The sequence below is a fragment of the Leucopleurus acutus genome (genome assembly GCF_964270905.1).
Source record: "Leucopleurus acutus genome assembly, chromosome: 6".
Classification (NCBI taxonomy): Eukaryota; Metazoa; Chordata; class Mammalia; order Artiodactyla; family Delphinidae; genus Leucopleurus; species Leucopleurus acutus.
In genome coordinates, this window is record NC_139149.1 from 80,716,578 (window position 1) to 80,739,359 (window position 22,782).

A 22,782-nucleotide genomic window follows, 5' to 3' on the forward strand; every position below is an offset into this window, starting at 1 on the left:
GCCACTCTTCATCGCGGTGTGCGGGCCTCTCACTGTCGCGGCCTCTCTTGCTGCGGAGCACAGGCTCCAGACAGGCAGGCTCAGTAGTTGTGGCTCACGGGCCCAGTTGCTCCCCGGCACGTGGGATCTTCCTAGACCAGGGCTCGAACCTGTGTCCCCTGCATTGGCAGGCAGACTCTCAACCACTGCGCCACCAGGGACGCCCAAGTTCTTGGAATATTTTTTCCTCTTATATTTCTCTCTCTTCTTCTTCTGGGGTTCCAGTTACGTATGTGTTAGCCTACTTAGTATTGTCCCACAGCTTCCTGAGGCTCTGTCCTTTCCATCCTTTTATCCTCTGTGCTTCACATTTTGGATAGTTTTTAACTGTCCTGTCTTCAAATTCAATGATCTCTTGTTCTGCGGTGTTCAACCCGCTTAAAGCCTATGTACTGAATTTTTCATTTCTGTTTTATTGTTTCAGTTCTCAATTTTTCCTTTTGATTCGTTATTTATTTATTTATGGCTGCGTTGGGTCTTCGTTGCTGCACGCAGGCCTTTTCTAGTTGTGGCAAGCAGGGCTACTCTTCGTTGCAGCGTGTGGGCTTCTCATTGCGGAGCATGGGCTCTAGGGGCACGGGCTTCAGCGGTAGTGGCACACGGGCTTAGTTGCTCCGTGGCATGTGGGATCTTCCCTGACCAGGGCTTGAACCCATGTCCCCTGCATTGGCAGGCAGACTCCAAACGACTGCGCCACCACGGAAGTCTCTGTCCTTTTTCTTTTTTAATAGTTTCCATGTCTCTACTGAGCTCCCTCATCTGTTCCCTTGTTGTTTGCATCTTTTATTCTAAATCCTTAACTTTGATGTTTTTGAGGCTATATGGAAGCATTGTTAAGGTGGATCCTAGAGTAGCTCTTACTTTAGGGCTAGAGTAGCTCTATTCCTAAATCGTGTCCTTTCTTGGGTCTCAAATGAATGCCCGATGTTCAGATAAGTCTTTCTAACTAGCTGGTCAGAACTCCTGGGCACCAAGTGGCCTCTCAAATCTCAATTCAACCCACAATTCCCCAAGAGCTGTTTTTGCCAGGACTTGCACAGTGGTATACCAAGGGAGGAAATGACTTATCCTAGTAGGTAGTAGAATTATCCCTGATGCTGTTTAGAATTGCTGGCACAGATGAATTTGAGTCTGTTGTACTGCTCTTTTAAATTTCTCTAGGGACACATATTCCCCCTTATTCCTTGCACCTGAAGCAGACATACCCCACCACTTCCTCCTTGGTATGCTACTGCCTTGCAGCCTCTTGCCCTGTGCATACGTAGCACAGCACTCAAAGACTGAAGGATTCAAATTTCCAGAGCTCCCGTCTCTGCCTAGTTCTCTTCTTTCTCCTACCTGACCACAAATCTAGCCATTTCAGTAGTCCCAAATTCCAATCTCTGCCTTCTTCAGCTTAGTGATATCAATTTGCTGTTCTTGACCTCTAAAAATTTACCCCATGGTCTGGAAAATGCTTCCAGGCAGAAAGTCGGGCACTCACGGAGCTCACCTCACATGTTTTCCCTCTTTCAGTGGTCACAGTCCTTTACCACTTGGTTGTCCAACACCTGAAAACATGTGCTTCAGATACCTTGGCTAGTTTTATAGTTGTTTACATATGGAAGTAGTCTACTCTAGTACCAGTTATTTAGCCAAAACTAGAAGCAGAAATCCATACTAATGGCTTTAGGAAATGCACTGCACTCATAATTCATACATAAAGTAAAAAAAAAATTTTTTCCGAACTTCACAAGAAAGATTTCTTGTAAATTGAATTTGAACTTCAAAACCCACCACTGAGTTCAAAACGACAGAGTCCCACACACAAATACCTTTGTGCCACCTTTGCTTCAACTTCCATACAAACAAATAAATAATTTAAAATATGCTGAGTCCCTTTAACCAAAAAAAAAAAAAAAAAAAACCCACTAGGTTGATCACTATTTATTTGTATAATTATCTCGTACCTTATAGAGCTTGAGAATTGTTTTAATGCATTCATGCACAAACTTGGTCTGCTTCTGAAGACTTCCACCATATAGTGCCACCAGTTCTTCATTGAAATTCACACTAAAGAAGTCAAAGTGGTACTTGAAGTCAATGTCTTCAGCTTTTCTAAGTGCAATAGAGCCAATAGAACGAACTGCAGAGGAAAAAGGTGAAGTGCACATTAAACAAAAATTTTTAAAGTTTCATCTATTCTTGCTTCAAAGTCTCTTAACAAATAACTTTATCCCAGATTCTGAATACAACCTATTTCAGGGTGACATCCTTAACAATAGCAATTTAGAAAAACAAACCAACTTAGCAATTGTGTGTCTTGTCCTGTAAATTTTTTTAAGTTAAGTATAACGTGAATGGTTCATTCATTCTCTACCTGCTTCCCCTTCAGTAGGGGCAACAATAGCTAAAAGGGAAGGAAGGATTCCTTGAAGAATAAGAGATAGGAATTTTGTCACACTTCAGGATTTTAAGAACGAGAAAATTCCTACAAGAAACGTCTGCTCATTACAGCTCATCACAGTGGTGTAAATACTCATGCATAATTTGTCTCTTTTTCTTACACATGACATCCAATCATTAGTAAATCTTGTCATGCTCTACCTTCTAAATATATCCCCAATCAAGGCTTCTCACCATTTCCACCACCACCTTCCTAATCCAAGCACCATCATCTCCTGCCTGAACTACTCTAACAGTTTTCCTAAATGGTCTCTCTGTTTCCACTGTTTTAGGTTTTGATAAAGTAGTCTACATATATATAAAACTTTTTTTTAAGTTGCTGGTCTCTTAATTTCAAATGCAATTCCCATTTCCTGCATTTGTACTCTCTAGGTTTTGGGTTTAGCAAACAAAATAGCTGTTTGGCATTCCTTTTTTTTTTAACATATATAACTCATGTACTATACAACTCATTGTGTAAAGTGTACAATTCAATGATATTTTGTATAGTCAACCATTTCTGCAATCTAACTTTAGACATTTTTTAATCACCCCAGAAAGAAAACCCTGTACTCATTAACAGTTACTCCTCATTCCTCTTCTCCTTCTAATTCCTAGAAAGCACTAATATACATATGCATGCATATATATATATAGGTAGATAGATAGATGTATATAGAACTGAATCACTTTGCTGTGCAACTGAAACTAACACAACATTGTAAATCAAATATACTTCAATTTAAAAAAAATCTAAGATGATAATAAAAACAGTAAAAGTTATTTTTACTAGATAAAAAAACAAAAACCCAATGTTAAGTGGAAGAAGCCAGACACAGAACAATGCGTACTGAGTGATTATATTTATAGTGTGACGTTTAAAAATAGCCCCAAACAAGTAGACTATATTAGAGATGCATACTTAGATGCTAAAACTATAAAAAAAGTCAAGAAAATGACTACCTTAAAGTTAGGAAAGGAGGGAGTTTTAATCAGGAAGGGGCACACAGGAGGCTTCCAGGGTGCTGGCAACCTTCTACTTCTTGACTTGGGTTTTGGTTCCATGGGTACTCACTTTATAATCATTTTTAACCTAATAGCCATATTTTATGCATTTCTCTGTATATGTGTTATATTTCAAACACAAAGATTAAATTAAAAAATCAGAGTATATCATTTCCTACCCAAACCCTCCAATAGTTTCTCATCACACTTAGATCAAAATTTGAAGTCTCTTCCACAGCTTTTATGACATAGCCTATGGCTACTTTTCCAACCTCATCTCTTTTCATTTTCTCTAGTCTCAGTGGCCTTGAACGCACCAAGCATGTTCCTGCCTCCGGATCTTCCCCAAATAGTCACATACCTCAGTCCCTTGCTACATTCAAGCCTCCGCTCAAAATGTCATCTCCTCATACTGGCCTTCCCTGGCCACTTCATCTAAACTAGCCACCTCCTGACCCTGTTTATCCTTTATCCCTTACTCTGGTTTATTTTTCTTTCTAACTTTTAATATTACTGGCATACTAATATCTAGAATATCTAGAATACTGCCTGGCTCATGGTAGGTACCCCATAAATATTTGCTAGCTAAATAGATAAACATGTAAGTAATTATACTAAATGTTGAAATAATTCTATTCTCATTATACAAAAGAATACACCATTTAATAACAACAAAAAAAAGAGCAGGTTTTAGCTGAAATTACTTCTAGATTGCCTGACTGTTAGGCCAAAAATAACTGCTATATTTCAATTTGGAATCTGTACATATAACTTCCCTACCCCCACCTTTCTGTGTTTCCCTCAGTATTTCTAGACCTAATTTAAATAGCTCCAAAACAAAGAAACCAGTCTCCTCTCTTGTTCAGCAATAACATAAACCACTGACTTACTTCTCTAATCAATGCTTTAGGTTCTGTTTTCTGTACCCTCCACTTCTAACATAAACCTCTTTCTTCTGCTGATTCCTGAATCCCTATGTCATCTATTTATCATTCCGCTCCATCTTATCTTCTCCTACTTACTCTTTGCAAAGTGGCTTGCAGCTATTCTTTTTTGTGTACTTCTCACATGTGCTTCTCTCAGACAAAATGTCATATATTTGTGTCTCCCAGTATACCTAGCGTTAATACCTAACACAGAGTACATGTCTGATAAATTCTTCAATTGAATTTCACAGCTTTCAAAATTTACTTTTGAGACTTACCTTGCTTATAACTTCCAGCATTACCGGGAAGAAAGAGAACAGGAATACCCGTTAAAGGGAGAACCTTGTGTTCTTCAGCATAGGATCCTTCTCCATAAAGATATAATTCATATGCAGGATAGCGTTTTGCCAGTTTCTTTGGAAGTTCTATTTTCTATAGAAAAAAAAAGCAACTTCACTTTAATCAGTTTTACTAATACAATTCAGTCTCACCATACCCAATTCTGAATTTGAAATAGTACAATATAAAAATATTACTGATGATAAAACTACACTTAATGCACAAGTTCTACTTTTAGTTTACACATATGAAGACTCAGTCTTGAGTTATGTGAGCTTTAAACCATGTAGTCTTCAAGAAAGCATAAAATGGGACTACTTGAAATTCTAATAAATACAAATTACTCAGAATAGCTACTGGCAAGAGAAAAACACTGGTTTATGCCAGCAAGTTCCATGTTAACATAACTGAAAATGCATTTAATTTAGTATCAGTTATCAATTATACTTAGAAATGATAAAAGCTTTCCATTATCAAATGAATTCTTTTTTGCTATTTTAAACTGTTTTGTAATGTCTCTCTCCTTTCACTCAGGCCTAACTATATACTCCAAGCTGTTACATCATTCAAAGGAAAGTAAGTTTGTTTTATAATGCAGCTTTCTGACCTCTCAACTTAATATGCTTGACCTACAATGTGCTTAACAAATTAATCTGAACCTTACAGCCATGTCTTGGTTGAGACATGTACACTCTTCTCACCATGAACATTCCAGTGAATTAGCATCTGTTTCAGTTTTCATGGACTTGGTGCATGGTTTATCAGCAAGCCTAAAACTACTCTGCAATTCATATTACTGTATACCAAATGAGGCAGTAATTCACATAACATTTCTTTCAGCAAAATACAAACGAAGTCTTAATGTCATCCCCAAAAGGTAGGCATCTATAAAAGTGGGAGTAAAGTATAAGTTCTTCTTCTCCTTTTTTCCCCCGAAGGGATGGAGACTGTTAAAAATGAAACCAGTTACATTGAAGAGTAGATTTTATTTAAGTACACATCAATAGATTTAATGATCTAGCAGTAATGTACACGTGCTTGGTAAAAATTTTAACTACTGAATGAATTTTGAAAATTGTAAATGGATAATGACTACTGAAAAAAATCACTGTTCTAGAAAAAGCATAATTCTGATCATTCATGCAAATTCCTGAATATTCCTTTGAGGATAGTACCATAAACAATCTGTGCCACTAACACCATGAAAACATCTTTAGAGATTGTGACCTTATTGTTTAAGATACTAGCAACTTTATCTCCTCAAATATTCAAAATACAGAGATACCAACCCCACTATTTGCTTTATATGTGCACATGGACTTAGATTCAAATTAGTCCCAATATTAATTATGCATAGTAAATAATCAAAAAATAGATGTAATATTTTGTTTCTTTAGGTACAAATTAAGCAAAAAGAAAAGATGAGAGAAAAAGGGAACAGTTATCTTAACTCCTCTCAATTTAGTACACCATTTGATATAGCAGTACATGCGTATTAGATCACTATTCTTTTTAGGACAGTAACTAAAAAAGTTTTGAACTACTTGAAAATTAACTCAGAAGAACAGGAACTATCAAATATATAGAAAAAGAAATATTTAATTCTCTGGAGACAGAAAAGCAAAAGAATATTACTTGATATATTTCATAACCTACTATTATAAAGGCAATTTCATAGTGAGACACTGTACATTTAAAAATATGAAGGCATCAGACGGCGGGGAAGATGGCGGAAGAGTAAGACGCGGAGATCACCTTCATCCCCACAGATACATCAGAAATACATCTACACGTGGAACAACTCCTACAGAACACCTACTGAACGCTGGCAGAAGACCTCAGACCTCCCAAAAGGCAAGAAACTCCCCACGTACCTGGGTAGGGCAAAAGAAAAAAGAATAAACAGAGACAAAAGAAGAGGGGTGGGACCTGCACCAGTGGGAGGGAGTTGTGAAGGAGGAAAGGTTTCCACACACTAGGAAGCCCCTTCGAGGGCGGAGACTGCGGGTGGCAGAGGGGGGAAGAAGCTTTGGTGCCGCGGAAGAGAGCACAGCAACAGGGGTGCGGAGGGCAAAGCGGAGAGATTCCCGCACAAAGGATCCGTGCCGACCAGCACTCACCAGCCTGAGAGGCTTGTCTGCTCACCAGCCAGGGTGGGCAGGGCTGGGAGCTGAGGCTCGGGCTTTGGTCTGAGCGCAGGGAGAGGACTGGCGGCGTGAACACAGCCTGAAGGGGTTAGTGCACCACGGCTAGCCGGGAGGGAGTCCGGGAAAAAGTCTGTACCTGCAGAAGAGGCAAGAGACTTTTTCTTCCCTCTGTTTCCTGGTGCGCAAGGAGAGGGGATTAAGAGTGCTGCTTAAAGGAGCTCCAGAGACGGGCGCGAGCCGCGGCTAACAGCGCGGACCCCAGAGACGGGCATGAGACGCTAAGGCTGCTGCTGCCACCACCAAGAAGCCTGTGTGCGAGCACAGGTCACTACCCACACCTCCCTTCTGGGGAGCATGTGCAGCCCGCCACTGCCAGGGTCCCTCCAGGGACAACTTCCCCAGGAGAACGCACGGCGCGCCTCAGGCTGGTGCAATGTCAGGGTGGCCTCTGCCGCTGCAGGCTCGCCCCACATCCGTACCCCTCCCTGCCCCCGGCCTGAGTGAGCCAGAGCCCCCGAATCAGCGGCTCCTTTAACCCCATCCTGTCTGAGTGAAGAACAGACGCTCTCTGGCGACCTACACGCAGAGGCGGGGCCAAATCCAAAGCTGAGCCCCGGGAACTGTGCGAACAAAAAAGAGAAAGGGAAATCTCTCCAGCAGCCTCAGGAGCAGCGGATTAAAGCTCCACAATCAACTTGATGTACCTGCATCTGTGGAATACATGAATAGACAATGAATCATCCCAAATTGAGGAGGTGGACTTTGAGAGCAAGATTTATGATTTTTTCCCCTTTTCCTCTTTTTGTGAGTGTGTATGCTTCTGGGTGAGATTTTGTCTGTACAGCTTTGCGTTCACCATTTGTCCTAGGGTTCTATCCGTCCGTTCTTTTCAGTTTTTTTTTTTTTTACTTCTTAAAAAATCTTTTTTCTGAATAATTATTTTTTATTTTAATCACTTTATTTTCTTTTATCTTACTTTATTTTATTTTATCTTCTTCCTTCCTCCCTTCCTCCCTTCCACTCTTTCTACTTCTTCTCCCTTTTATTCTGAGCCCTGTGGATGAAAGGATACTGGTGCTGCAGCCAGGAGTCAGTGCTGTGCCTCTGAGGTGGGAGAGCCAACTTCACGACACTGGTCCACAAGAGACCTCCCAGCTCCACGTAATATCAAACGGCAAAAGTCTCCCAAGGATCTCCATCTCAACACCAACACCCAGCTTCACTCAACGACCAGCAAGCTACAGTGCTGGATACCCTATGCCAAAAAACTAGCAAGACAGGAACACAATCCCACCCATTAGCAAAGAGGCTGCCTAAAATCATAATAAGTCCACAGACACCCCCAAACACACCACCAGACGTGGACCTGCCCACCTGAAAGACAAGATCCAGCCTCATCCACCAGAACACAGGCACTAGTCCCCTCCACCAGGAAGCCTACACAACCCACTGAACCAACTTTAGCTACTGGGGACAGACACAAAAAACGACGGGAACTACGAACCTGCAGCGCGCAAAAAGGAGACCCCAAACACAGTAAGATAAGCAAAATGAGAAGACAGGAAAACACACAGCAGATGAAGGAGCAAGATAAAAACCAACCAGACCTAACAAATGAAGAGGAAATAGGCAGTCTGCCTGAAAAAAAAATCAGAATAATGATAGTAAAGATGATCCAAAATCTTGGAAGTAGAATAGAGAAAATGCAAGAAACATTTAACAAGGACCTAGAAGAACTAAAGATGAAACAAGCAGCAATGAACAACACAATAAATGAAATGAAAAATACTCTAGATGGGATCAATAGCAGAATAACTGAGGCAGAAGAATGGATAAGTGACCTGGAAGATAAAATAGTGGAAATAACTACTGCAGAGCAGAATAAAGAAAAAAGAATGAAAAGAACTGAGGACAGTCTCAGAGACCTCTGGGACAACATTAAAAGCACCAACATTCGAATCATAGGGGTTTGAGAACAGGAAGAGAAAAAGAAAGGGACTGAGAAAATATTTTAAGAGATTATAGTTGAAAACTTCCCTAATATGGGAAAGGAAATAGTTAATCAAGTCCAGGAAGCACAGAGAGTCCCATACAGGATAAATCCAAGGAGAAACATGCCAAGACACATATTAATCAAACTGTCAAAAATTAAATACAAAGAAAACATATTAAAAGCAGCAAGGGGAAAACAACAAATAACACACAAGGGAATCCCCGTAAGGTTAACAGCTGATCTTTCAGCAGAAACTGTGCAAGCCAGAAGGGACTGGCAGGACATATTTAAAGTGATGAAGGAGAAAAACCTGCAACCAAGATTACTCTACCCAGCAAGAATCTCATTCAGATTTGATGGAGAAATTTAAACCTTTACAGACAAGCAAAAGCTGAGAGAGTTCAACACCACCAAACTAGCTTTACAACAAATGCTAAAGGACCTTCTCTAGGCAAGAAGCACAAGAGAAGGAAAAGACATACAATAACAAACAAAACAATTAAGAAAATGGGAATTGGAACATATATATCGATAATTACCTTAAATGTAAATGGATTAAATGCTCCCACCAAAAGACACAAACTGGCTGAATGGATACAAAAACAAGACCCATATATATGCTGTCTACAAGACACCCACTTCAGACCTAGAGACACATACAGACTGAAAGTGAGGGAATGGAAAAAAATACTCCATGCAAATGGAAACCAAAAGAGAGCTGGAGTAGCAATTCTCATATCAGACAAAATAGACTTTAAAATAAAGACTATTAGAAGAGACAAAGAAGGACACACATAATGATCAACGGATCAATCCAAGAAGAAGATATAACAATTGTAAATATTTATGCACCCAACATAGGAGCACCTCAATACATAAGGCAAATACTAACAGCCATAAAAGGGGAAATCGACAGTAACACATTCATAGTAGGGGACTTTAACACCCCACTTTCACCAATGGATAGATCATCCAAAATGAAAATAAATAAAGAAACACAAGCTTTAATGATACATTACACAAGATGGTCTTAATTGATATTTATAGGACATTCCATCCAAAAACAACAGAATACACATTTTTCTCGAGTGCTCATGGAACATTCTCCAGGATAGATCATATCTTGGGTCACAAATCAAGCCTTGGTAAATTTAAGAAAACTGAAATTGTATCAAGTATCTTTTCTGACCACAATGCTATGAGACTAGGTATCAATTACAGGAAAAGATCTGTAAAAAATACAAACACATAGAGGATAAACAATACACTACTTAATAACGAAGTGATCATTGAAGATATCAAAGAGGAAATCAAAAAATACCTAGAAACAAATGACAATGGAGACACGACGACCCAAAACCTATGGCATGCAGCAAAAGCAGTTCTATGAGGGAAGTATATAGCAATACAATCCTACCTTAACAAACAGGAAACATCTCGAATAAACAACCTAACTTTGCACCTAAAGCAATTAGAGAAAGAAGAACAAAAAAACCCCAAAGTTAGCAGAAGGAAAGAAATCATAAAGATCAGATCAGAAATAAATGAAAAAGAAATGAAGGAAACAATAGCAAAGATCAGTAAAACTAAAAGCTGGTTCTTTGAGAAGATAAACAAAATTGATAAACCATTAGCCAGACTCGTCAGGAAAAAAAGGGAGAAGACTCAAATCAATCGAATTAGAAATGAAAAAGGAGAAGTAACAACTGACACGGCAGAAATACAAAAGATCATGAGAGATTACTACAAGCAACTCTATGCCAATAAAATGGACAACCTGGAAGAAATGCACAAATTCTTAGAAATGCACAACCTGCCAAGACTGAATCAGGAAGAAATAGAACATATGAACAGACCAATCACAAGCACTGAAATTGAAACTGTGATTAAAAATCTTCCAACAAACAAAAGCCCAGGACCAGATGACTTCACAGATGAATTCTATCAAACATTTACAGAAGAGCTAACACCTATCCTTCTCAAACTCTTCCAAAATATAGCAGAGGGAGGAACAATCCCAAACTCATTCTACGAGGCCACCATCACCCTGATACCAGAACCAGACAAGGATGTCACAAAGAAAGAAAACTACAGGCCAATATTACTGATGAACATAGATGCAAAAATCCTCAACGAAATACTAGCAAACAGAATCCAACAGCACATTAAGAGGATCATACACCATGATCAGGTGGGGTTTTCCAGGAATGCAAGGATTCTTCAATATATGCAAATCAATCAATGTGATACAACATATTAACAATCTGAAGGAGAAAAACCATATGGTCATCTCAATAGATGCAGAGAAAGCTTTCGACAAAATTCAACACTCATTTATGATAAAAACCCTGCAGAAAGTAGGCACAGAGGGAACTTTCCTCAACATAATAAAGGCCATATATGACAAACCCACAGCCAACAACATCCTCAATGGTGAAAAACTGAAAGCATTTCCTCTAAGATCAGGAACAAGACAAGGTTGCCCACTCTCACCACTCTTATTTAACATAGTTTTGGAAATTTTAGCCACAGCATTCAGAGAAGAAAAGGAAATAAAAGGAATGCAAATGGGAAAAGAAGAAGTAAAGCTGTCACTGTTTGCAGATGACATGATACTATACATAGAGAATCGTAAAGATGCTACCACAAAACCACTAGAGCTAATCAATGAATTTGGTAAAGTAGCAGGATACAAAATTAATGCACAGAAATCTCTGGCATTCCTATACATTAATGATGAAAAATCTGAAAGTGAAATCAAGAAAACACTCCCATTTACCACTGCAACAAAAAGAATAAAATATCTAGGAATAAACCTACCTAAGGAGACAAAAGACCTGTATGCAGAAATTTATAAGACACTGATGAAAGAAATTAAAGATGATACCAACAGATGGAGAGATATACCATGTTCTTGGATTGGAAGAATCAACATTGTGAAAATGACTGTACTACACAAAGCAATCTACAGATTCAATGCAATCCCTATGAAACTATCGCTGGCATTTTTCACAGAACTAGAGCAAAAAATTTCACAATTTGTATGGAAACATAAAAGACTCAGAATAACCAAAGCAATCTTGAGAACGAAAAACGGAGCTGGAGGATTCAGGCTCCCTGACTTCAGGCTATACTACAAAGCTACAGTAATCAAGATAGTATGGTACTGGCACAAAAACAGAAAGATAGATCAATGGAACAGGATAGAAAGCCCAGAGATAAACCCACACACATATGGCCACCTTATCTTTGATAAATGAGGCACAAATGTACAGTGGAGAAAGGACAGCCTCTTCAATAAGTGGTGCTGGGAAAACTAGACAGGTACATGTAAAAGTATGAGATTAGAACAATCCCTAACAACATACACAAAAATAAGCTCAAAATGGTTTAAGACCTAAATGTAAGGCCAGAAACTATCAAAGTCTTAGAGGAAAACATAGGCAGAACACTCTATGACATAAATCACAGCAACATCCTTTTTGACCCACTTCCTAGAGAAATGGAAATAAAAACAAAAACAAACAAATGGGACCTAATGAAACTTCAAAGCTTTTGCACAGCAAAGAAAACCATAAACAAGACCAAAAGACAATCCTCAGAATGGGAGAGGATATTTGCAAATGAAGCAACTGACAGGATTAACCTCCAAAATTTACAAGCAGCTCATGCAGCTCAGTAACAAAAAAACAAACTACCCAATCCAAAAATGGGCAGAAGACCTAAATAGACATTTCTCCAAAGAAGATATACAGATTGCCAACAAACACATGAAAGGATCTCAGCATCACTAATCATTAGAGAAATGCAAATCAAAACTACAATGAGGTATCATCTCACACCGGTCAGAATGGCCATCATCAAAAATCTAGAAACAGTAAATGCTGGAGAGGGTGTGGGAAAAGGGAACACTCTTGCACTGTTGGTGGGAATGTGAATTGGTACAGCCACTATGGAGAACAGTATGGAGGTTCCTTAAAAAACTGCAGATAGAACTACCATATGACCCAGCAATCCCACTACTGGGCATATACCCTGAGAAAACCATAATTCAAAAAGAGTCATGTGCCAAAATGTTCATTTCAGCTCTATTTACAATAACCAGAAGATGGAAACAACCTAAGTGTCCATCATCGGATGAATGGATAAAGAAGATGTGGCACATATATACAATGGAATATTACTCAGCCATAAAAAGAAATGAAATTGAGTTATTTGTAGTGAGGTGGATGGATCTAGAGTCTGTCATGCAGAGTGAAATAAGTCAGAAAGAGAAAGACAAATACCATATGCTTACACATATATATGGAATCTAAGAGAAAAAAAAAATGTCATGAAGAACCTGAAGCAGTAAGACAGGAATAAAGACACAGACATACTAGAGAATGAACTTGAGGATATGCGGAGGGGGAATGGTAATCTGGGACAAAGTGAGAGAGTGGCATGGACATATATACACTACCAAATGTCAAATAGATAGCTAGTGGGAATCAGCAGCATAGCACAGGGAGATCAACTCGGTGCTTTGTGACCACCTAGAGGGTTGGGATAGGGAGGGTGGGAGGGAGGGAGACGCAAGAGGGAAGAGATATGGGGACATATGTATATGTATAACTGATTCACTTTGTTATAAAGCAGACACTAACACACCACCGTAAAGCTATTGACTAGATTGAGGACAGAAAAGATGTAGGCATACGAAAAGGATAATGATGAAAGATACAGAAGAGGGTCAAAGGGTTTTAAAAAAACACATTTATAGTAACAGGACTCCAATATATTTTAAATTATTTTATATTATTTTAAATGAGAACCCTCCTTCCCAAAAATTAAACAATCCATAGTCCATACTGCTGTCAAGAAATAACCTTGTTAAGACATACACCTTATGTGTTTCCTCACTGCATACACAGATGATAAACACTTAAGAGAGAGGTCCTTTAAAACCTCACTCTAATTATTCTTACCTATTTCCTTATAACTTATACATGCCACATTTTAGATTTTTTAATATGTTCCAAAATTCAAGATTCAACAGAGTATATACTGAAAAGGCTCTCCTACCCCTGGTTCGTTAGCTATCCGGTTCCTTACCCAGAAGGTAACCAATGTTAGCAATGTTTGTGCTTCCAGAAATACCAATATTTTACATATATACAAATACAGGCAAATTTGTTTTAGGTTATTTCTCCTTTTTATATAAATGATAACATACTATAAATACTACTTATGGAATGTATCCTGGTATACCCACCTTCACAAATGCTGTTCTTTATTCCTGCAGTTTTCTTGTTTCTGCACCTTGTGAACTGTATACATACCCTCCACTGCCCAGTGCACAACCTCTTCTCGATAGCCTTTGACTACCCAAGACGAACACGGCTGCTCTCTTCTGTGAAGAGCCTCGTACACACTCTCTTACAGTGAAATTATAACATTTAACACATTATATTTTACTTATCCATTTCACTCCTGTCTCCCCCCATTATATTTTAAAAACATAAATTTAAAGGCACAAGGTGTGATTCATCTCTAATTCCCTCTCACCCATACCCAGGATCTAGAATATATCTACACAGAGAAGTCATGAAATAAATTATATGCTAAATAAACATCACACTTAATAACAAAATATATGAGTCATATTTCCCAATATCAACATTTCCTTTCAGAGGGCAATTGTCAGGTCACATATCTAAAGAGAGCCAAACAAACTGTTGCATGAAAAAACACAGCACAGATGTTTTCTTATCGAATTCTACAATTTGCCTAAAACTGTTTGCTACCAAATACAAGCTCTGCCTTGCTGTCATAATAAGGCAAGAAGCTTTAAAGGATAGTGTGTATTTTGCCTGGTAGGTGTGTGAGATGTTCAATTAACTCTGAATAAGTGAGTCTAGGAAAACTAAAGGTAGAGGATTAATAAAGATACTCAAACAATTTAAAATTCAAACAATTTTTTCAGAGTTTCAAATTCCTGTCCCACATTTTACTTTTAAAATGGAGAATAAAATTGAGCATGTTTCAACTAACCTTTCAAGTGCCTCTAAAATTCTGCTAAAGAATATGCAAACGAGCAGTAAAAAAGAAGAAAAGCATCAAGAAAGAGAAGAAAACCCAACAACCAGGACATCCCATATGCTGACTATCAACCTGTGAACAATTAGAGCTTACTATAAAATATAATTAAAAGCAATATAAAAAACATGTTTAGAACACTTTTAACAAACCATTGGTTCTTAATTGGCTGACCCCAATTATCCAGAAAGCTCACATTATATTCAAAATGAATCATTTCTGTAGGCAGTTTTTAACTGTATTTGTAAAATAACTCAACCTAGTGTGCACAATAAAAAGACTAAGAGTCAAAGACAAATACTGTAGTGAATAAACACTTTTTACATCATAAAAATAAAAATTTACTGAAAATGTGTATCAAAAACTCCTGCCACTGTAATATTACTGTGCTAACATATTATTAACAGAAGTGTAAAACCTCAAAACAGCAAAATGAACTAAATAAGACTACCTAACAACATCAAAAAACCCAAATAGCTCTTTTGCATTAGCTACACTAATTTTCTGTGTCTTTCCAGTCAATTTTATGAGGCACGAAATGTATCTGTGAGGTCCATATGCTTTGTTCCCAACACTAAGTGATTTCTACTACTGCAAATATTAAAATAGTTTCAATAATTGTGGGTAATCCAAAAATAAACGGGAATTAGTACTGTATTGTTCCAAAATGATTTGATTTTAACCAAACTCTTCAATGCAGTACAAAACTAAAATGACCTACTTCAATCTGTTGGGAGTTTCCTAATTATTAAACCATAGAAAAATGAAAGGAGATTATAAGGGCTCTATTTTCAGTCTTTTTAAAAATCTAAACTAAAAGCCCATATATTTAACTATATGTGGCCTCTGATAAACATAAACCAGCATATTCATTTAGAAATTAAGAGACAACTGTAACATGTTAAAATGTGCTCCTTCAATAGCATCTGATATCAAATGCTTCCACTTCCTTATAAGCACTGATGCAAAACCAAGGTAAAGATCTCAAAACAAATGAAATCTAAATTCGAATTTTGCCCATGGGAAAGGATGCTGTTCAGCAATTTAAACCTTAAGTAGTTTTAAGATCTAAATAACAGCGGGATAATCAAATAATATGCTCCTTCATAATGACCTGTACACGGAAACAATCAGGATATGCATCCTTCACCTCAAAGAATAAATCTGCTATGGTTTTAAATGCATTGTATCAATATGTATTATAGTACACATACTTCTAAGGTAGGGAGTTATCATTACAATACATATTCCATAATTAGGAGATGCATTTATAAAGAAAAGAATGATTCGGAAGAAATTTCTTTGGACGGTTGTGCAATTTGTCACCATCTCTTTTTACAGCTGGTCATGAATGAAATTCTAGCGTCTACTATGCTGAACTGATAAAGCAACTGTGACTGAAAATATCCAAAATGGAACGAAAGAGGTGGGGGCGGAGACAGGAAGAGAAAGAAGGGCCGGGTCTCTCTTCAATTGCAAACACAGTTGAGAAAACGAAAATAACACCATGAAATAGATTTTGTATGCAACTGGTAAGGGGCGACACGCATCAACACAGGATGCATGCACACGCACCGACCCACGACCTACAAAACAAGAGGGCTCCGCAAAACCTTCACAGGAGAGAACTGCGCTAGTTCCCCATTTATTTACTCATCAGGTTAGCCTTTCAGACGTAAACCCCTTAAGTCTCTAAGGCAACCCTGGGAACTGTGTAGCCAGTACACGCTCTGCAGAAGCTCGGTTCCTTTCTAGAAAAGCGAGAGCTGACGCGCAAACACCTGGGCGGGAGGGCAAGAATTTCGGCGCGTGGGAAGCAAAGGAGTGCCCGGGGCACCTGTTAAGGCAGGGAGGCGGGGAGGATGGGGTCTGGGTTTGGGGAGAGGGACTGGAGCTGAATCTCTGGGGATGAGGGGCGTTGGGCCCGGCCCTTCTGATGAGCCTGTGCTTGGGATTTGGGACCGCGAAGGAACCGGGCAGCAACCTCGAGGGGGGCGGGAAGCATGCCCGGTGGGGTCACCGTGAAGAGAGGACAGGGCAGGAGAAAGGGCAGGAGAAAGGGGCCGCGGGGGGCTGCGGAGTCTTCCGGGTCGAAGCAAGCGGGGACAAGATTGGGCTAAGGGGGCAGGAGAGGCGCGGGGAGCCGACGCAGGGGAAACACACAGAAGGGCCAGGCTGGAGGGGCCCGAGCCTCGGAGCGCCCAGCGAAGGGAGGGCGAAAGCTCACCTGATACTCCGGATACTCAAACATGTAGCTCATACTACACTTGTTTTCCTCAAATCCGAAGAAGACGTCCCACAGCCCCAGGGTCGCCATGAAGACCATGAGGGCATAAAACGCCAGGTTCCAGAGATTGACGGAGTGGAGGAACATGGTGCCGCCGCCGCCGCGGGATCCCTAGCCCTGACTCAGGGAGCCGAAGAACGCCCGGCTGCCAGCCTGGGAGCTAAGTCCAAGCACGCGCGCGTGCGCGGACGCCCGGCCAGCCCGCGGGCTCGCCGCGCAGTGCGCCTGCGCGTAGCCTCTCTGCTCGCCTCCCGCCTGCAGAGGGGGAGGCGGCGTTTGCTGGGGGAGCGCGAATGAGAGGGCCGAGAAGGGAGAAACCGAAGTGGGCTGGGTTGGAGGGTGAGGGGAGAGAGGGAAGGGCGCGAGGAAAAGGAAAAGGAGAAAGGGGAGGGAAGGGCAATGAGAGGCTGGCTGGAGGGAAAGAAGAAGAAGGGGGGGCGGGGGGTACTAGCGAAGGATGGGCGGAGCGCGGGGTCCTGCAAGCGAGGAGTGGGAAGGGCTGGGGGTGGGCGTCGGGGGCGCTAACCTGGAGACGAGGAGGCGATTAATGATGGTGAGCCAACCGGGAGGGGGGACATCAGAGCCCGGAGACCATCAGCTGTCACGTCGCGAACACCTCTCCTGCGCAGCTTAAAAACCCTAACCGTTCCATTTTGAAACGCCTCAGGCCTCCGCGATTTCGGTTCTCCCAGCGGTGGTGGAGCACATTCACAGCTCTCTGGACCAGTTAGCTTAAACAGGGAACAAATGGCATTTTCCTTCCCCTCTTTGACCGCCGACGCCGGCCCAGTAGGTAACAGCGCTTAAAAGCACGGACTCTTTAAAAACCACCAGCAGGTCGACGAGATTCTGGTCTTGGTATAAGATGAAAGCCTGAATCACAAAAAGCATCGTTAGTCTTTAACGTTACCAAATTTTTCATTAACACTGATGCTCCCGATAGGTACTGCGTGATCCGTTTATCGCTGACTTGCCTTACTCCTCAGAATCTCCTCCACCTCTTTGGAAATTGGTTCCACATTAACATGTGGAGGCAAATTCGCTCAAGCTTCCACTCAGACTCCCTCAAGTGACTTAATTCATTTAGATGAATTTCGGTTTGGTGTTGCACAAAAAGGGGGTAAAAAGCAGCTCAAAAACCATTCACAATCACATATAGCAACTTCAAAACAGTGTCTGTTAGGAGTTAGAAAGACACGGTAGCACCCTCTAAAGCTGACCCAACAGCAGATGGGGTGTGTGCGTGTGTGTAGCTAACTGCCGAATTCTTCTGAGGATTATTTTTGGCACTGACTGAATTTCATTTCCCTTGGGCTGATTTTCTAGTAATTTTTCTGTGCACAGGAAATTTGGCTGATACATAAAATCAAATAATTTTAAAAATAAAAGGAAGCTTATAGTTTATCTCATAGGATACTGTGATGTTCAGATATGAGAGCACCTGGGGTCCAGGGTGGAATTAGGGAGGAGTTTGTGCAGGGCATCAGGAGTCATTTGAGAAAGGATTTAAATTATACATTAAAAAGGGAATACTCAATAGTCTGGGATCTCAAGAACATCACAGGCAGGATGTTTGCGCCTTGTTTCCCCTAGCGTATCACGCTCAGCACAAATAAACCAAGGGTGAAGCTACACTCTCATCTGTTTATCCCAGTGTTTCTTAAACTTAATGTACATATGAGTCACTTGGAGATTCTGTTTTAAAAAGCAGATTCTGATTCAGTTTGGGAGTGGAACCCAAGATTCTGCATTTCTGACCATCTCCTGAGTGATGTTAGTGATGCTGGTCAGTCAAGTGCACTTTGAGAAGCAAGGATTTTATCCTTCCCGAGGACTCTGCTCCGTGGAGAAACCCCTGAACCTGAAGATGACAGAGCTTACTGTTCTGGTGGCTTTCATGAGTTGTGGTAACCTGCTGCCTTGATGGTACACTCAGAAAGGAGTAGGAGAGAGACTCAATGGACTCTATGTTTGTAATTGTTCTATCACTACCTTTTTACTTTCTTTTTTCCTATTATTATCCCCCTCCTGGCTTCACTTCATTTCATGTCTAACCTAACCCAGAGCATCACTTAACCACCCTCTGCCAGTGCTGTCGACTTCCTGAACTCTTGTCTTTCAATCCTACTCTGCTTATAAACGTCCAACCCTGGGTCAATATAGTCTGGCTCTGAGCTCTGACACCAGTGTATCTGAGCACTGCTGGAGAAAATGACACAGTCACTTGAATTACTGTTCAGAAATACTTTTATATGTTTCTGGTCAACTCCCTCTCCTAGTCCTCAAACCACCTCTTTTTAGGCTGCCTACACCATCTTTTCTTTCTCTTTTAGCAGATTATCAGTACATAATTTTATCTTCATATTCATATTCACAGTGATAATTTTGATTTTCAGGTGCACATTCTTTCAACTCTTCATTTCCAGGTTCATTATCTCCATCCAGTCCTAATTCAGTTAATACATCTGAAGTGCTTGGAACAATGCTTGGCACATAGTAAGCATTAATATTATTACAATGTCGTTAGAGGACATCAAAAGCAAATCCCTCTAGTTGTGTTTTAGTTCCCATTCCTTCCTTTCTCTTCAGGAAATTCGTTCTATCAGGTTAAAGTCTCTGTCAATCTCTCTAATTCTTTTCTCTCTCCCCTGAAACATATAAGTATGCTTAGATCTTATTAATTTTATTTTTTCTTCCAGTTTTATTGAGATATAATTGACACAGCACTTTTAAGTTTAAGGTGCACCCCATAATTACATATATCATGAAATGATTTCCACAATAAGTTTAGTGAACATCCATCATCTCATATAGATACAAAATTAAATAGAAAAAAGTGTTTTTCCTTGTGATGAGAACTTTTAGGATTTACTCTCTTAACAACTTTCATAGGTAACATACAGCAGTGTTCATTATATTTATCATGTTGTATGTTATATCGCTAGTACTTATTTATAACTGGAAGTTTATACCTTTGGACTACTTTTGTCCAATTCCCCTTTCCTGTACCCCAGCCTCTGGTAACCACAAATCTGGTCTCTTCTTCTGTGCGTTTGTTTTTGAAGTATAATTGATCTACAACACTATGTTAGTTCCTGATGTACAACATAGTGATTTGATATTTCTATACATTTCAAAATGATCACCACGATAAGTCTAGTTACCATCTCTACCATACAAAGACATTATGTTATTATTGACTATATTCCCTACACTGTACATTTCATACCTGTGGCTTATTTATTTTGTAACTGGAAGTTTGTACCTCTTAATCTCCCTCACCTATTTCTCTTATCCTTGCACCCCACCTCCCCTCTGGCAACCACTTGTTTGTTCTCTGTATTTGTGGTTCTGTTATGTTTGTTCATTTGTTTTGCTTTTTTAGATTCCATATGAATGAAATCATACAGTATTTGTCTTTCTCTGTCTGACTTATTTCACTTAGCCTAATACCTCTGGGTCCATCCATGTTGTTGCAAATGGCAAGATTTCATTCTTTTTTATGGTTGAGTAATATTCCATTACATATATATATATATATATATACACACACACACACACACACACACACACACACATACACACACACATATGTGTGTGTGTGTGTGTGTGTACCACAACTTCTTTATCCATTCATCTATTGATGGGAACTTGGGTTGCTTCCATATCTTGGCTACTGTAAATAATGGTGCAATGATCATAGGGGTACAAATAACTTTTTGAATTCGTGTTTTTGTTTTCTTTGGATAAATACCCAGGAGTGGAATTGCCAGATCATAGGGTGGTTCTATTTTTATTTTTTGAGGAACCTCTATACTGTTTTCCATAGTGGTTGCACCAATTTACATTCCTACCAACAGTACCACAACCTCACCAATACTTGTTTGTTGTCTTTTTGATAATAGCCATTCTGACAGATGTGATATCTCTTTGTGGTTTTGATTTGCATTAGCTCTTATTAAAATGAAAAGAAAAATCCTCCCTGCAACTATTGCCTGTAACTCTTGCCTTCTCATCTCAGTCAGGGCTTTTAAAGGTATGGCTTTTTAAACTTAAATTAATGCAACTTTCATAAAGGAAATGACCATATTATAATTATTTGACAATTACCCGTCGACTGAAATATTTAATAAATTCATTAATATATCAGTTTTTTAGGAAACATTTTAGATTTGCTTAAGCTCCCCTTGGCTTTTGTCTGTTTTATTTACAGGAGGCAAAAACTGTCCTCTCAACACATGGTAACCACCCCCGTATTATCTAGTTTTGAATACAGGAAGAAAGAATCATGCTGTTTGGTGTGGGAATCTATTTTCTTTCTAAAATTAATTTCAATAAATTATACTGATCTCAATGTACTACACTCACACTATAGGTTTTTAAATAGGCTTTATTTCCTCTTTTTCTTAAAAAATATGTATATAATAGATTGGCTCTTAGAAACTAAGATTTATTCCCCTCAATTGGTTTAAAACTTTTTCTCAAACGTGTTAGTTTTTACCTCCTAGTACCTTATATGTAATAGGCATTCAATAATATTTGTATTTTTTGTTTGTTTGTTTTTTCGGTACACAGGCCTCTCACTGTCGTGGCCTCTCACGTTGCGGAGCACAGGCTCCAGACGCGCAGGCTCAGCAGCCATGGCTCACGGGCCCAGCCACTCCGCGGCATGTGGGATCTTCCCGGACCGGGGCACGAACCCGTGTACCCTGCATTGACAGGCGTACTCTCAACCACTGCACCACCAGGGAAGCCCCAAAAAGATGAATGTGGGTTTTTTGTGTGTTTTTTTTTCCGGACGCGCAGGCTCAGCGGCCATGGCTCACGGGACCAGCCGCTCCGCGGCATGTGGGATCTTCCCCGATCGGGGCACGAACCCGTGTCCCCTGCATTGGCAGGCAGAACTCTCAACCACTGCGCCACCAGGGAAGCCCTGTTTTTAATTTACTTGACAATAACTCAGATCTATGAATTACAGTCATAAAACCTCACCTTCTTCTTTGATGCTTCAAAGCTTAAAAAGAAAACATAATGCCAGCAACTCAGAGCTGGCTGCCAGCTCTGTTTCCAAGGAAACAGAGAATAGATCATCAAAAACAAAGTAAGGATTTTCAACCTGATTACCCTTTTTTCACCAGTTCAGTCTCCATTGCTGCAGAAGGAAAGGCAACATAAACTCAGCCTTGGAATTCAGATTCTTGATTCTGTTTGTGCGTCTCTTGCTATTAAAAGCAGGCAAAAAATTTAATCTCTTGGGTTACATGTTGGTTTTCTCCTAGAGAGTTAAACTCATTCACAAGGATGAAGAATACCTTTTGAATATAAAGTACTATGTACATTTGCTGAATAACAATATGTTTTTGCATCAAAACTGTCAAATGTTTAAATTATTGATCTCAGATTTAACATTTCGTGGGAATAATATAAGTAAGTAATGAAAATTTCTAGGAAAAGGATAAAGACTTCTAGGATGAAATGTTTTATTTAAAGAAATAAGAAAGAGAGAGAGGACAGGATTAAAAAAATGATAGGAGTCAAGGGGGA

The 22,782-nt window shown here is 39.7% G+C and overlaps 1 protein-coding gene across 1 annotated transcript in view; it reads right to left on the bottom strand.

The window, feature by feature from the left end:
• The window catches only part of PGAP1 (post-GPI attachment to proteins inositol deacylase 1), a 70,874-nt gene extending 53,535 nt beyond the window's left edge, over positions 1-17,339 (bottom strand). Inside the window, exons 1-3 of the mRNA XM_082841911.1 lie at positions 17,179-17,339; positions 4,673-4,826; positions 1,989-2,164 (exon numbers count right to left, since the gene is read on the bottom strand). Of these exons, the coding sequence (XP_082698037.1) occupies positions 1,989-2,164; positions 4,673-4,826; positions 17,179-17,325 (477 nt within the window). The 5' untranslated portion in view covers positions 17,326-17,339. The remainder of the gene's footprint in view (positions 1-1,988; positions 2,165-4,672; positions 4,827-17,178) is intronic.
• Positions 17,340-22,782: the final 5,443 nt, after the last annotated feature.